The 14,196-nt window shown below is 36.8% G+C and overlaps 2 protein-coding genes across 2 annotated transcripts; one reads left to right on the forward strand and one right to left on the reverse strand.

Moving 5' to 3' along the window:
- On the forward strand, positions 1 to 6,724 carry LOC125875876 (uncharacterized). The gene is made up of 9 exons (XM_049556921.1): positions 1 to 1,075; positions 1,938 to 2,067; positions 2,758 to 3,263; positions 3,661 to 3,741; positions 3,870 to 3,968; positions 4,554 to 4,667; positions 4,753 to 4,836; positions 5,689 to 5,760; positions 5,844 to 6,724. Exons 1-9 carry the CDS (start codon positions 755 to 757, stop codon positions 6,108 to 6,110), a joined length of 1,674 nt encoding a protein of 557 aa, XP_049412878.1. The 5' UTR covers positions 1 to 754; the 3' UTR covers positions 6,111 to 6,724.
- Positions 6,725 to 6,903: 179 nt separating this feature from the next.
- LOC125877681 (uncharacterized) lies at positions 6,904 to 10,111 on the reverse strand. Its single transcript, XM_049558908.1, has 4 exons — positions 9,672 to 10,111; positions 8,525 to 9,245; positions 7,749 to 7,994; positions 6,904 to 7,310 (listed from the first exon to the last, which is right to left on the reverse strand). The coding sequence occupies exons 1-4, from the start codon at positions 10,109 to 10,111 to the stop codon at positions 7,176 to 7,178; spliced, it is 1,542 nt and encodes a 513-aa protein (XP_049414865.1). The 3' UTR covers positions 6,904 to 7,175.
- Between the last annotated feature and the right edge of the window lie 4,085 nt (positions 10,112 to 14,196).

Genomic DNA, 14,196 nt, shown 5'->3' on the forward strand with positions numbered 1-14,196 from the left:
CACACACTAAAAATAATAATTCCACACATTCTCTCTATCATCATCACTTTCTCTCTCTCTCACACACATTACACACAGTCTCTGGGCTTTTTGAACTTTTTAACCTTATGTATAACACCTTTTTCACAAGGATTCCCTGAAAAAGCCTAGGGTTTCTTCACCGAAAATAAGAAATGATAAGAGAAGAGGTGAAGAAGAAGAATCAAGATTTGTTTGCAATACACTCTGTTTCCCTCTTTTTTCTAACCGGTGGACGGTTGTGTTTTAACTGATTTTCTTAATGGTCATTGTAATCCAGTTAAAGATGGAAACTTTGTGATTGTTCAAGTCAAAAAAGTGCGAGTCTTGTGTCTATATTTATTGGGGATTGCTTTTTTGGAAACGTACATGTGAAGCAAATTAGTGTTTTTTTTGTTTTTTGTCTTTTTGGTTTCTTATCTCATCTACCAACTGCCACTCTCCATCTATTACTGCGTGAGGATGGAATCTTCTGGATCTTGTCTTTACTTGTTTTTGCTACTTGGGTGTTTGGATTTGACGAATTTATGATCTGGGTTTTGTTTTATATGGCTCAAAAGGGGTTCTTTAGTGAGATTAGCAGATAATGACTGTTATTCATGATATGATGATTTCACAGGTTTGGTCAAATGAGTTGTTCTCATATCAAAATGATGGGTACCAATAGCAATTTTTGGAAATTTGGGGTTTGGGTGTTGTAGTTCTGTTCAGTTAGGTGTGTATATTTAGTTTAGTAATGGAGGACATTGGGTTATTTAAACAAGCTTGGATGTGGTTGCAATCGAAGAAAGATTGTTATTCGGTTGTAAGGACAGCTGCTGGCTGTTTTAGGGATAAAGTTGGAATCTTTAATGAGCGGATTTGGCCAATTGTTTGCTGTGGGTGCGCAATACTAGGAAAATTGCTCTTTATCTTGTTCAGATACTGGAAGGATTGTTTAGTAAGAGGCTGTAAATCGTTCTTTGCACTTGGATCCGCAGCACTGCTCCTTATTATGTGGAGCTGTTTTCTAAGTTTGACATCATTGTCTTGTCTGGTCTACGTGCTCCTTAGTATGGTATGGTTCTATTCCATTTCCTTTAATTTCCTGTATGGTTCGTGACTTAGCAAGATCTGCTTCCTCTTCATTAATTGGTGATTAACTAGCTTGATCCTGGATTTATTGCACATGCATTGTACTAGTAAGACATATAATGACATATCAAATAAGAACTTGAACATATCTACAAGTTTATTGATTTTACCTAAAGCTCATTGGTCAAGTTGGACATGAATTGAATGCTGCAGTTGTGCACTAGTATCTTTTGCAGGATAAACTACGAGCAAGTACTACAGTTTTGGTTCTTGTGATGATCTTTTCATAGTCTTCATAAAATCAAAGAAGTTAACTTTGTCTTATTGTCACATGAGCAATTATGTGTTGCTTGTTGATGTTCAAGTTTATTATGTTGGGGTCTTACTTTTACCTACTTAGATATCCAACTCATTGAAGGTTGTACTAGAGATAAAAGCAAAGTTCCACTCTTTTCCCTGTATTTTAGGCCATACGGATGTGCATACAGATACCTGAAGTATATATTGAAATTCAAACTTTTCCGAACTCAAATAGGTTATTATAATTTATAGCTCAATTAGAGTGCTTGAACTTCAACTTCATCTCTAGTTCTTGAATGATAAAGGGTAAACATAGATGGTTGGTGAAAATAGTCTCCTCTAGCTTCTTGTTTAGTCTTGTGCCAGTACTACTCATTGGCCTCTCTGCTTGGTGAAAAAATATACTCAGTATGCTATTCTACTTGTTTCATTTCCCATTTCAGATGGTCTCTTGAGACTGTTCCGTGTTCTTTTGCAGAATCACTTTGTTTTCAAATGCTCACTAGTGAGGTGCTGATGATATGTTATGTTGATTTGCCTTTCAGGGTGCTGCAGGGGCTGCTGTTCAGTATTTGGGTTGCACTCCTGGGCTTTTCATTGTTGGGCTCTTCGCTATTTTAGTTTTGTGGATGTATGCCAACTTTTGGATTACTGGTGTATTGTTTATAGTTGGAGGTAGGTTTGTTTTGTAGTTCAACCAAATTACTTAATTTCTTGTGCATTGATTCTTGTCATTCATGGATGAAACCATTCTATTCAGTAAAAAGTGAGACCTAATAAATGGACGCACGACTAGATAGCTTGACACCATTATAAAGGTGATGCTATTGCTAACTTGAATCTCTTCAAGTCTTCATTACCTGAGATTTTGTTTAAATATTATATGCAACCAAAAGTAAATATATCACTATTTTATTTGTTCTAAAACATTCTGATGGGGAAGAAAACTTAGTAAGGCATTTGTTTTAAGCTTGGGCTGGGCTAGCAAAAAATCAGATAAGCATAATTTTGAACATTCAAAGGCCGACTGGTGACTTTCAAAGGTATTGTCTCAGTCCAGCCAGGTGGATCTTGCTGTAGACATAGGATCTGGAGTATTTGATGTGTGGACTGAATCTATTTTGTTAGCTTGTAATTTCCCTGTACTGGAAACACATGCAACTTATTAGAAAAGTTTAAAATAGGACAGAAAGATGATATTATGGAATTGATCCTACTTGTTTGACTTGTTTTTACACACCTTATGGTATTGCTTCTATCTGATATATTTCTCAAGTTTACTTTCCCAGTGCAACACATGTATGTATGATATACTGTATTTTCAGAAGGTATGCATCTTTGATCCTTGTCTTTGTGGTTTTGTAGGTTATCTATTTTCATTAAACCATGCAAGACTTGTGGTATTAATGGCTACCATATATGCTATGTATTGTGTTAAAGTTCGAGTTGGATGGCTTGGAGTTTGTCTCTCAATAAATCTCGCTTTCCTCTCAAATGACTTAGTGAACTACTTACTCCAGTGGTGTGACAATTTGAGTGAAGGCACACATGTTGAAGATTTTAAAGAGTCTGAAACATTTACTGAGGATGACTTCTCCACAGATTATGAGTCATCAGTTCCTGTGGATGAACCTGAAAAGGTTGAAAAGGTTCACGCTTGCAAAACATTCAGCGACGCTGCTTCTACTTCTACTTCATCAGTTGTTACCAAACAGATAGAACTCCCAGCTAGGCCTGTAGTTAGAGAAGATGCAAGTTCAATAATTGAGATGAAGCGGATATTAGATAGTGCGGATCATTATGAAGCACTAGGGGTTTCTCGGCATAAGAAAATTGACACTTTACTGTTGAAAAAAGAATATCGTAAAAAGGTGTGCCACTTTCTTTTCATGCATATGCATTATCTATCATGTGACAGGCTTTAAAGCCAAGTGATGAGTTTGAGAGACATCTACCTGAGTTCCATTTTCAATTTACCCTAACGAATTAGAATGTATCAAATTGATGTTGATTACTCATCCGTCTTTTTGATATCCTTACATGTCAGATCTATACTACTAACTTGGGGTTTTGGAAATATTGTGTGTGACGATATAATCTGAGAGATTTTAAACCTTTTGATTAGTTTGATGGGTTTGAATTGGGCGTCAAAATGTCCATTTCTTTGACGCAAGATAACAAAATTTCATGTCTGATCCGATGATATATTTACTTTCCGTCAAGACAAAGTTCAGATTGATGCTAATTTTACATACATGAAATGCGCAGGCAATGCTTGTGCACCCGGACAAAAACATGGGAAGTCCACTTGCCAGTGAATCATTTAAGAAACTTCAATGTGGATATGAGGTGATCACTATTTTAATAGTTAAATTATCTGTTAATTGCTGTTATAATACTATTGTTGGCTTGCTTCCTATAAGTTTGAGATGCAAACGTACTGCTATGGTTCTCTAATACTATCACTTGCTTTTTAGGTTCTTTCTGATGCTGTCAAGAAGCGAGACTATGATGAGCAACTCAGAAAGGAAGAATCTAAGAGTGTAATGCAAAAATCACCTAGCACGTCCAACCAGGTCTGTTCAAGTGTCTGACTGAACTTCATTTATCTCCAGTAACCCTGTCAGAATTTAACATCTTATCCTGCATACAAAATTATCCAAGCGGGAAAAGTTTCAATGACAGCTAGTTTTATCTCTTTAACTGGGAAAGACTAGATTCAGTGTCTGCCCTGTCCTTCATTTGAACTGTCGTAGCCCTATTTCTTGCAATGATGACACCAAATTAAATTATGTAATACTTGTTGCCCAACCAATAAGATCCATGTCAAAGCGTGATAAGCTTTCAAGGTGAAACGACAATTCGGTGAGAATGCAGAAATTGTATGGTATCCTGGAACTTTCAGAAGAAAGAATTTCTTTTGGAATGAGAAGTTCAACGGTACAATCTAAAGACCTATTCAGCTTTATGATCTAAGGGAAACTCATGCAAATAGTTATTGATGGATGTAAAAAATAAAATAAAAATAAAGGATGCCTTTCTTGCAAGCCACCAGTTCCATGTCAATTTCTTTGAGGTCATAAATAAGATGCCAAAGTTGATCTTCAGATCTTAAAAAGGAAGGCTTAATATTTACAAATGACTTATCTGGTATGGTGCAGGAATCCTCCAACTACTGCTCAGAAGAGTCGAGGCGTATCCACTGCACAAAATGTGGCAACTCACACATTTGGATCTGCACCAATAGGACAAAGGTCAAGGCAAGATGGTGCCAGGTTGGACAATCATTAAATTGTCTATTATGGTTGCTATTCCTCTCTTTCACTTGTTCAAATTTTAATGAAAGCTACTGGTGTACAGGATTGTTGTCAATATCACCAAGCCAAAGATGGGGATGGATGGGTAGAGTACAAAGGATCATTGGTTTTTAATAGACCACAAAAGGTATCTAAATTTCACAGTAATTTTTATTATCTTGAAAGATTCATGCGAAGTAGTGTTCAATTTGGTTCATTTACCAGTTCGATAGATAAAAGTGTCATTTAGGAAGAGATTATCATTTCCTGAAAATCTTTGAATTAGAGTATTTTTTATTATGGGTTCTTAAAGCAAGGCAAACATTTTAATGTCATGTTATACTTGTGACTTAGGTCACAAGTTCGAGTCCTGCGCCATGCAAACTAAGTTCGGCATTTAAGTGGAGAAGGGCAGAGGATTGGGTCCTTTATCTCTGAATTTTGAAAGTGTTGGCCTCAAACAGATATTATAGTCTCAAAAAAAGCTGCACGTTATACTAGATCATTACTGTCAAGTTCGATATTCAATAGATATTGTAGGAAGCAATTTATCAAAAAATATAAATACTTACATTATTCAAAATATTTGGACTCTTGTACTTAATGGTTACCTTGGCTTCATTACCAAGCTTCGAATTGTTGATGGTGCAACGAAGCAAGTCCATCATCTGTCTCTAAGATTTTCCTCTGGTTTGGTCAAATCTTAACATGGTTTATGTGATCAAGTTAACGGTATATAGGGTGGTTCTCCACTTTTTAACTGTCTATGAATTACTGTATTTATGTGCTTAGAGGGTACAATCAAATTATTAACACTCTGGCCAATTAGTGTGGCACTACTATCAAATGTCAACTCCAAAGAGTTGAAGTCAGCATCTAGCTGCACATGAACAGTGGTTTGCCTTCCTTTCAGATGTAATTTTGTTGATCATGCTTTCTCTGATGTGCACCCATAAGATGCTCATTCTTCATAATGTTTGTTAATATACTTGTCATTCAGGCGGAGATACCTCGTGCTTTCGTTTGTGCTGAAGGCAAGATATTTGATGTGTCAGAATGGGCCATATGTCAGGTCAGTATTTTCTGTCATTATGAAAAAGGTGGAAATATGACCTTTGCTGTTAGTACTTGTATTTACGAATCTCCTCTGTGCAGGGCATGGCTTGTAGACCCAATACCCATAGACCGAGTTTCCATGTGAACATGGTTGGATTAGAGAAATCATCCCAGAGATCCAATTCAAGTAGGTACCCGTGGGATTTTGATGCTGAGATGACAGATGAAGATGAAGAATTCGAGCTGTGGCTCCAGCAAGCTCTAGCATCTGGACTTTTTTGTGAGACGCCAAAGCGGAGAAAAACTTGGAGTCCTTTCAAGTTGAATCAGATGAAAGGAAAGAAGCAATGGAGAAGGTCTTCATGAGTTACATGCATCATAATTGGTTACGATGCTCAGATGCCATTTTTGTGATGATTCAACATCCACTGCCCCCTAAAATCAGGACAAAATGAAAAACGAGGATACAAAGACATGATGTGATATCTTAAGGTTTCATATGCATCAACATGGAGATGACCAAGCTTCTCATCAGGGGAGAGCTCATCTGTTGGCTTGGCTAAACAAGTATAAATGTGCTGGTTAGCTGATCCATTTGTATATATCATCCTAATTATCCGGCTTGCGTACACACCACCCTTTCTAGACTATGTGGGATTACACTAGATATGTTGTATCCTAATTATCCGGCAGCATTTATCTATTGCAATGCTCAGTTTTGAGCTAGATCATTTGAATTGATTAGGAGGAACAAAACTGAGCAAATCTTTGTACATCTGAAGATCCTGCCTGGACTTGGCTACTTGAGGTGCAATAAATTTCAGAGAAAAAAATTGTACTCCTGTGCAATGCAGTTGTAGGACAATTTATACTGTTGATCCCGCTGCATTCCACATATAAACACGAGATCTACTTTCTTTCCTTCTGATACCTTTATGTGAAGTTAATAGATTTGGACATAGCGAGAGTTTAGTACATTATACTGTTTTTCTTCTCTTGGATAGATTTGGATCTATTGGGTGCAAATGTAATCCAAACTTTAGATCCTTGTTTGAGCAAATAAGCATTAAAATTTATTGTTCTTTGGGAATAATTAAGAGTAGTCAGATCATGATCATCTTTCAACGAAACTGAGACACTAGCTGATGTAAAATCTGATCCTAATTTCATAAATTGCAAAGAGTTTAATAGTTTTTCTTTTGTTTTCAAACTTGCACTAGCCTTTAATCACTTTGTTCAGAGTACACTGAAGTTTGCCTACTAGAGACTGTAAAAAATTCTTTGCACAAGATCAGAGACAATCTGAGATAATATAAGTCCAAAGATCAAAACTGAATTGTTCAAACCCAAGAGAACAGAATCTGTAGCCTCCAAACCCTTGGCTCTTCCACATTCGTTCCCTCGTATAATTTCTTTGGCTAACGTCACAGTTCATCTTCCTCTAAATCCTGTTATAAATCTCTGGATGCCAGCAGAATCTGGTACCATCTTCACTTTAGAGAAGTTACCTTGCTTCTTAGTCTCAATGTAGTGGACTAGGAATTTGCTCTGTTCATCACCATTTGTCTGCAGCGACATGATGAAAGGGCATTAACAAGCAAATATAAAATGGCCATTTTTTGGCAATGAGAGTACAAAACTAAACATGCCTATCAGGTCCTGCTTTAAATGCCTCTTTTACAGTCAATAAGCAAACATTCTTTTTTTGAGAAAGAAATTAGTATTCTGTATCTCTATAAATATTTGGAAATAATCGTACAAACATCTACTATCTTTCATTCCAGGTTAGTTGTTCTTGCATTATTTAAGTGACTTTAAACAGTTAAACCCTTGCAAAACTAGTGGAGAATCCTAGAAAGAATGTAAGAGATTATGATTGAGAAGTTCATATTCATCTTGTAAGATTAGTCATTGTGAGCCAATGAGGTGCCAGAGCTTGCCACTATCGAATAACAAGTTAAACGGGAAAGAGTAAAACGCTTGATCCAGAACATGGATAGTTACCTCAAATGCAAAGAAACCGCCAGGTTTCAACATTGAAACAGCTCCATCACAGAGATGGATAAGGTCATTCATACCACTTGCTCCACCGTCTAACGCTAGTCTAGGTTCATGTCTACCAACTTCAGCTTGTAGTCCACCAATATCTTTGCTTGGAATATACGGTGGATTACTGACCAGTCCCACAAATTGTCCTTCATCATCTCTCAAAGGCTCAAACCAAGATCCTTGCTTTACATGCACTTTTCCCTGGCACAAACATACAAGACAATACTCTATTCAAAATTTGCATCCCTAAAAGTTTAATCAATGATTACCCTTTATTTCACTGCCTTCTGATCAAGAAAGCCCAAATTCTCATTTTTCTTTGGCCATAAATATTTAAGAATCACAACTTTTGCTAAACTAGTCAATTCTACAACTATAGCAGTTAGCTTTGAAGATCGACTAGCTTGAGAAAATCAAGTGTGAAAATACAGTAACACGGAAGTAAAATCTCAAAGAACAACAAACAACCACAACTATGCCTCAGGCTCAACTCTCAAACAAGTTGGGTTCAGCTCTATGTATCCCTGCCTTCATTTAAGCTCTTCAAACAAGTTGGGGTCAGTTATATGAATTCCTGCTTTTATTTAAGCTCATCGCAAACCATACTAAGAGCAACAAAAACTACGCCCTCAATCCCAAACAAGTTGGGGTCGGCAATATGAATCCCGCTTTCATTTAAGCTCATTTCAAACCATACTAATCGCAACAAGCAAATTACATAAAATACTAACCTCCAATTCATACCTCTGCACATTATAAGATGCAACTGCAGTAGCAACGGGGCTTAAATCAGTAGCCACAACTCTACCAGAACTACCCAAAATCCTTGCAATCCCAATAGCAAGTGCACCACTTCCAGTCCCCAAATCAGCCCACAATCCTTCCCTCAACTCCTCATTCTCCTTAATAGCATCATCCACAAGGTCCACAATCAGCTCAGTCTCTGGCCTTGGAATCAAAACCCCTTCTTGAACACTCAAAACCAAATCCCTCCAATGTTCACAACCAACCACATACTGAAATGGCCTTCTTTCTTCTACCCTTTGTTTCCACAACATATAAAGTTCTTCCAAAGACGCCCGAATTGAAACAGAGCTATTATCATTGTAATTTTTTTGGGGTTGTTGCAAGAACGATTTGGGTGTTTGAATTGCATCTTCAACAAGCCAATTTAGCTCTCTGAGCAACAATTCGGAGTCTGGACCATTGTCCAGTTCCAAGAAAGTGGAACCCACAGAAGAAGTTAGGGATTTAGCCCAAAGGTGCCATTTTTTGAGGTCTGATATGGTTGTTTTGAAGGTGGGTGGCCTTAAAAATAGCGGTTTTTGAAGTTTCAGTGAGGTAGCTGGAGATGAAACAGAGCAACATGAAATGGGTCGAATGAAGCTTAGCCTCATTTCTTCAAAATCTGTCGCAAATCGCAATCTTCTTTCGGATACTTTAGCCCCATTTCTTTTGTTGTTTTAGACCCGCTGTTTGGTATTTGTTTCGAGGCCCAATTAAATTTTATGTTGCTCTTTACTTCGGTTACTAATACTTATAGTTTCCCTCAACTTAATTACTACTAATAATAAAGGGGCTGGGGTTTGACAATTAAAGACGGAGGTCGTTTAATAATAAGATTAAGAACAAGAGGAGTTTGAGAAAATATGAGCAGATTGATTGTTCTGCTGTTTGTACGCTTTATTTATAGACTTTGTACATGTTTATGATTACTAGAAGAATCCTTATCTACTATGTATTCTAAAGGAAGAGTAATCTTTTTGTTACAATGAATAAGCTATAACAATCTAATTCTAGTTGATGATGGACTCTAATAGCCCCCTGCAAGATCATGTTCTGGAGCGAACCATGAGCTTGGGTCGAAGATTGAGGAACCGACTTGTGCCAACAACTTTGGTAAAGATATCTGCAATCTGATTTTGAGATAAAACATAGCGAACCACTAAAGATTGATCTTCAACCATCTCTCGGATAAAGTGATAATCAAGACGAATATGCTTTGATCGTTGATGGATGACAGGATTCTGAGATAAGAATTGTGCACTAAGATTATCACAAAGGACTGTGGGAGGTGCAGTGAGTGGAGAATGTAGTTCACTGATAAGTTGTTGGACCCATATTAATTCAGTAGTTGCAAAGGCTAAAGCACGATACTCAACTTCAGTACTTGAGCGGGCGACAACCTTTTGTTTTCGCGAAGACCAACTGATTAAGTTACCTCCATAGAATAGTGCAAAGCCATGTTGGGAGTGACTATCATCAGGATCAGAGATCCAACCAGCATCTGAAAAGGCCACAAGACTAGAATCAGACATAGGTCGTAGTAAAAGGCCATCATGAATTGATCCTCTTAGATATCGAAGTATGCGGTTGACAGCTGACCAATGAGCAACAGTGGGTGATTGCATAAATTGGCATACTCGATTGACTGCGTAGGATATTTATGGCAACATATTGAAGAGCACCAACAACACTACGATAAAAATGAGCATCAGGCAGAAGATCACCAGAAAGAATAAGTCGCGATCCAGGTTCAGTCGGACTAGAAATAGGCTTAGCATCAACCATGTTTGTTCGACGAAGTAAGTCACAAATATACCTGCCTTGAGATAAAATGATCCCATTTGATGATGGAAAGACTTCAATACCAAGAAAATAATGTAAAGAACCAAGATCTTTGAGAGAGAATTGCTGATCAAGAATGTGAATAAATGTAGTGATAAAATCACTATCACTACCAGTTATAATAAGGTCATCCACATAGACAAGAACATATGTTGTATGCTTAGAAGCTTGCTGCACAAAAAGAGAAGTCAGATAAACAACAGCGGAAGCCAATGCCGTGGAGAAAAGCCTTTAACTTATTGAACCAAGCACGTGGTGCTTGTTTGAGGCCATATAAGGCCTTGTTCAATTTGCATACGAAATGTGGCCGATGAGGATCAACAAATCCTTTCGGTTACTCCATAAACACTTGCTCAGAGAGATCACAATTTAAGAACGCGTTGTTGATGTCAAGTTGCCGAACAAACCACTTGTTTGTCACAGCCAAATACAAGATTAGTCGAACAGTTGTGGGCTTAACGATGGGACTAAAAGTATCAAAGTAATCAACACCCTCTTCTTGGTGAAAGCTTTTAGCTACAAGACGAGCTTTGTGATGTTTAATTGATCCATCAACTTTCCTCTTAATCCTGTAGACCCATTTACAACCAACAATGTTAGAGTTAGACAGTGATGGAACTAATGTCCATGTCTTATTTCGCATAAGAGCTAAAAAATTTGTCTGCATAGCATAGTGCCACTCAGGAAATTTGGAGGCTTGATAATAAGTTGTAGGTTCTGGAATATGATAGGGATCAAGGAGTAGAGAATGGCGAGATGTTATAAGAGGTTTTGGTTTTAGAGAATTGGTTTTACTTCGAATAACCATATAATGGCGAGAGGTGTCCGAGGGGCGAAAATAGGAAGGAGTTGTGGTCGGGTAAGAAGAATCAGTAGATGGTGGTAGATGCTCAGGTGGGTCAGTGAATGGTACATGCTCTATTTGTGGAGGAGCCGGAGGGGATACAGTAGAGGGCACATTTGTATGATTAGGTTGCTCAAATGAAGGGATAAATGATGCAACTGGAATATTTGATAATGACCTTGGAGCGATAGAGTGTGTAGGAGAATGTGAATGCACTTGTTGAGAAGCTTGATCGAGTAAAGAGAAATATGTGTTACTAGAATGTGACGAGGGACAAGAGGATTTTGGGATCGGCAACATGGAGGAATAAGGGAAAGTATTTTCATCAAATACAAAGTGGCGAGTAATATAGATTCGAGAGGAAACAATATGATAACAGAGGTAACCTTTGTGATGAGAACTATACCTGATAAAGACACAAAGAAAAGATCAAAAATCAACTTTATGATGATTGTAGGGTCGAAGAAAAGGATAACAAAGGCAACCAAAAATTTTAAGAAAACCATAATCAGTAGAACTTTTGTAAAGTAATTGATATGGCGATTTGTAAGACAAAGAAGAAGATATGGTAATATTGGATAAGTATGTAGCAGTGGTAAAATCATGCTCCCAAAATTGAAAAGGAAGAGAGGCATGAGAAAGAAGAGCGAGTCCCTTTTCAATTATAATTCAATTTCGGCGTTTCGATGCACCATTTTGTTGAGGTGTATAAGGACAAGAGATACGATGATGAATACCATGATTTTGTAAAAAAGACGATACATTTCGGTACTCACCTCCCCAATTAGTTTGGACTGATTTTATTTTAGTTCCAAATTGCGTTTCAATTAAAGCCTTAAATTGAGTGAAAAACTGAAAGACTTGAGATTTATGTGACATGAAATATATCCAAATAAATTTGGTGCAATCATCAATGAATAAAATAAAGTAGGAAGATCCATTAATAGAAGAAACGGGTGAAGGTCCCCAAACATCGGAATAAATTAATTGAAAAGGACTACTGCTAGAAACATGAGAATGAGAAAAGGGTAAGCGTCTACTCTTTCCTAGTTGACAAGGTTCGCAAACAGTAGGAAATTCAGAACTAGAAATAGGTAGCCTAAAGTTAGACACAAGCCGTCGAAGTAGAGCTTCATTTGGATGAGCTAATCGACGGTGCCAACCAACAAGAGAAATGCGTTCACCAAGAAATATTGAAGGTGGGGAAGATCGAGAATGAGGTGATGGAGGTTGAAGACGGTAAATGTCATCATCAAGTATTCCTCGAAGCAGTTTCCTGCCCTGCAAATCCTTCACATAACAAACATAAGGGTGAAATTCCATATAGACATTGTTATCACGAGTTAATTTAGCAACTAAGAATTTTTTCTGTATTTGACGGCTTAGCTCACACGTTTACTAATCAAAGAAGCTAAATAAGTAGAAATCTATGTCGCTTGAACTTGCTCTTCAAAAATGCCGCCAAGTGCATGTTGGAAAGTAGTGCATTTTTGGGCATATATTAGAATCAATTTTTGGTGTAAATTTGGATATGTTTCCTTGTTCTGCATCCCATGCACGTTTTATGTTACCTTTATCATTGATGTCCTTAAAACTGCCAATTAACGAATTCAACTTTATATTATTTTTTGGCAGGACTTTTGTATATATATGGGAAGGTGATATTTGTTATATATGCAATCCGGGGCTTAATGGCTATGCATGCTGTCGTTTTTATTCCCTTTTGACATGTTCAATAACCTTACGCTTGAACCTTGATGATTAGAATACAGAACTAGAGTCATAATACTATATATATGCTTGTCATTTGTAAGATTTAAATATTTTCTTTTTGACATAAATGACTGAAAGGAAAAGGGCAAACACATGTAATTGTTATGAATGCAAATGACTAAGAGGCCATTGCGTAGGATTGATCAAAGAGCTTAAGGGAGTGGTAGAGGTATAGGGCTTAACCTTATAGTAAGTTGAAGGCTGCTCGTACACATACAATGGAGGCCTTCCCAACATCTCTACTAGCATCCTGCTCTTCGTCTTTCCCTTAATAAGTCATCAAATTTGGTGATTTTTTTTTTATCTCCAATTGCTTTGGGAAGGATGAAATAAAATTAAGTGGATTTCACTCTTTCTTATACTCATTCCTAATCCTCGTTGATCGTTTCCAATATTTGGCACTTCTCATACTTTTTTGAATTGGAAAACTAGAAAATTAGCAGCATATAAGTTGTGGGTTGGTTTTATTTTGAAATTTTGATCCTTATTGTGATTAAATAATTTAAATCCTACTTGTAAGAAGTTATTCTCAAATCAGAATCCATAAATCCACGGGTTCTTAATTGAGCCTAAATGAATAAATAAGGAAGCACAATCAAATATGATTTTTTATTCATTTCATGTGATAAACTAATGGAAAAGATTACTTCATTACTACAAACTTTATAGATTTAAATAACGTGGAAAGTCGATCCAATAATCACATTGCATTCAGTGGGATCCGGCTCCTCTCAATTTCTCTTCTCTCCATTTTCCCCAAGTTCTAGCTTGGATTGAAGACACATGTCATAGTTTAAAATTAATGATTGAGATCTAATTGATCAAAATAAAGTCCTAACCATAGTTATTTACTTCCATATATTTACTTCTTAAATATTTTTGCAATCCGACAATCCTAGATTTACATTATATTTTTCCTAAATATATTTAAAAGAATTTATTTTCCTAATTACTTGAGTAATTTAAGTTAATCAACTTAACTATATATAAATGATACATAATAGTTATTATGTGTGCTGATACATATGTTCATGATACATAATAGTTAGTTAATGACAAATTACAGACAATGAATCAGATACATACATCTGCATTGACATTGACTTGTTGTCCACCCTCATTAACAGAAACATCAACATCATTATCAGCTACACCCCC

The sequence above is a fragment of the Solanum stenotomum genome, chromosome 9, assembly GCF_019186545.1.
Source record: "Solanum stenotomum isolate F172 chromosome 9, ASM1918654v1, whole genome shotgun sequence".
Taxonomy (NCBI): Eukaryota; Viridiplantae; Streptophyta; class Magnoliopsida; order Solanales; family Solanaceae; genus Solanum; species Solanum stenotomum.

Excerpts from the sequence above, each read along its gene's own strand:
- LOC125875876 (XM_049556921.1), top strand. The coding sequence starts at position 755 with ATGGAGGACATTGGGTTATTTAAACAAGCTTGGATGTGGTTGCAATCG. Across the intron at positions 2,068-2,757 it reads TGTATTGTTTATAGTTGGAG|GTTATCTATTTTCATTAAAC; the intron begins GTAGGTTTGTTT and ends GTGGTTTTGTAG. Across the intron at positions 3,264-3,660 it reads AAAAAGAATATCGTAAAAAG|GCAATGCTTGTGCACCCGGA; the intron begins GTGTGCCACTTT and ends TGAAATGCGCAG.
- LOC125877681 (XM_049558908.1), bottom strand. The coding sequence starts at position 10,111 with ATGTCTGATTCTAGTCTTGTGGCCTTTTCAGATGCTGGTTGGATCTCT. Across the intron at positions 9,246-9,671 it reads AAAGTTGTTGGCACAAGTCG|AAATGGGGCTAAAGTATCCG; the intron begins GTTCCTCAATCT and ends AAACAACAAAAG. Across the intron at positions 7,995-8,524 it reads TGCAGAGGTATGAATTGGAG|GGAAAAGTGCATGTAAAGCA; the intron begins GTTAGTATTTTA and ends TGTTTGTGCCAG.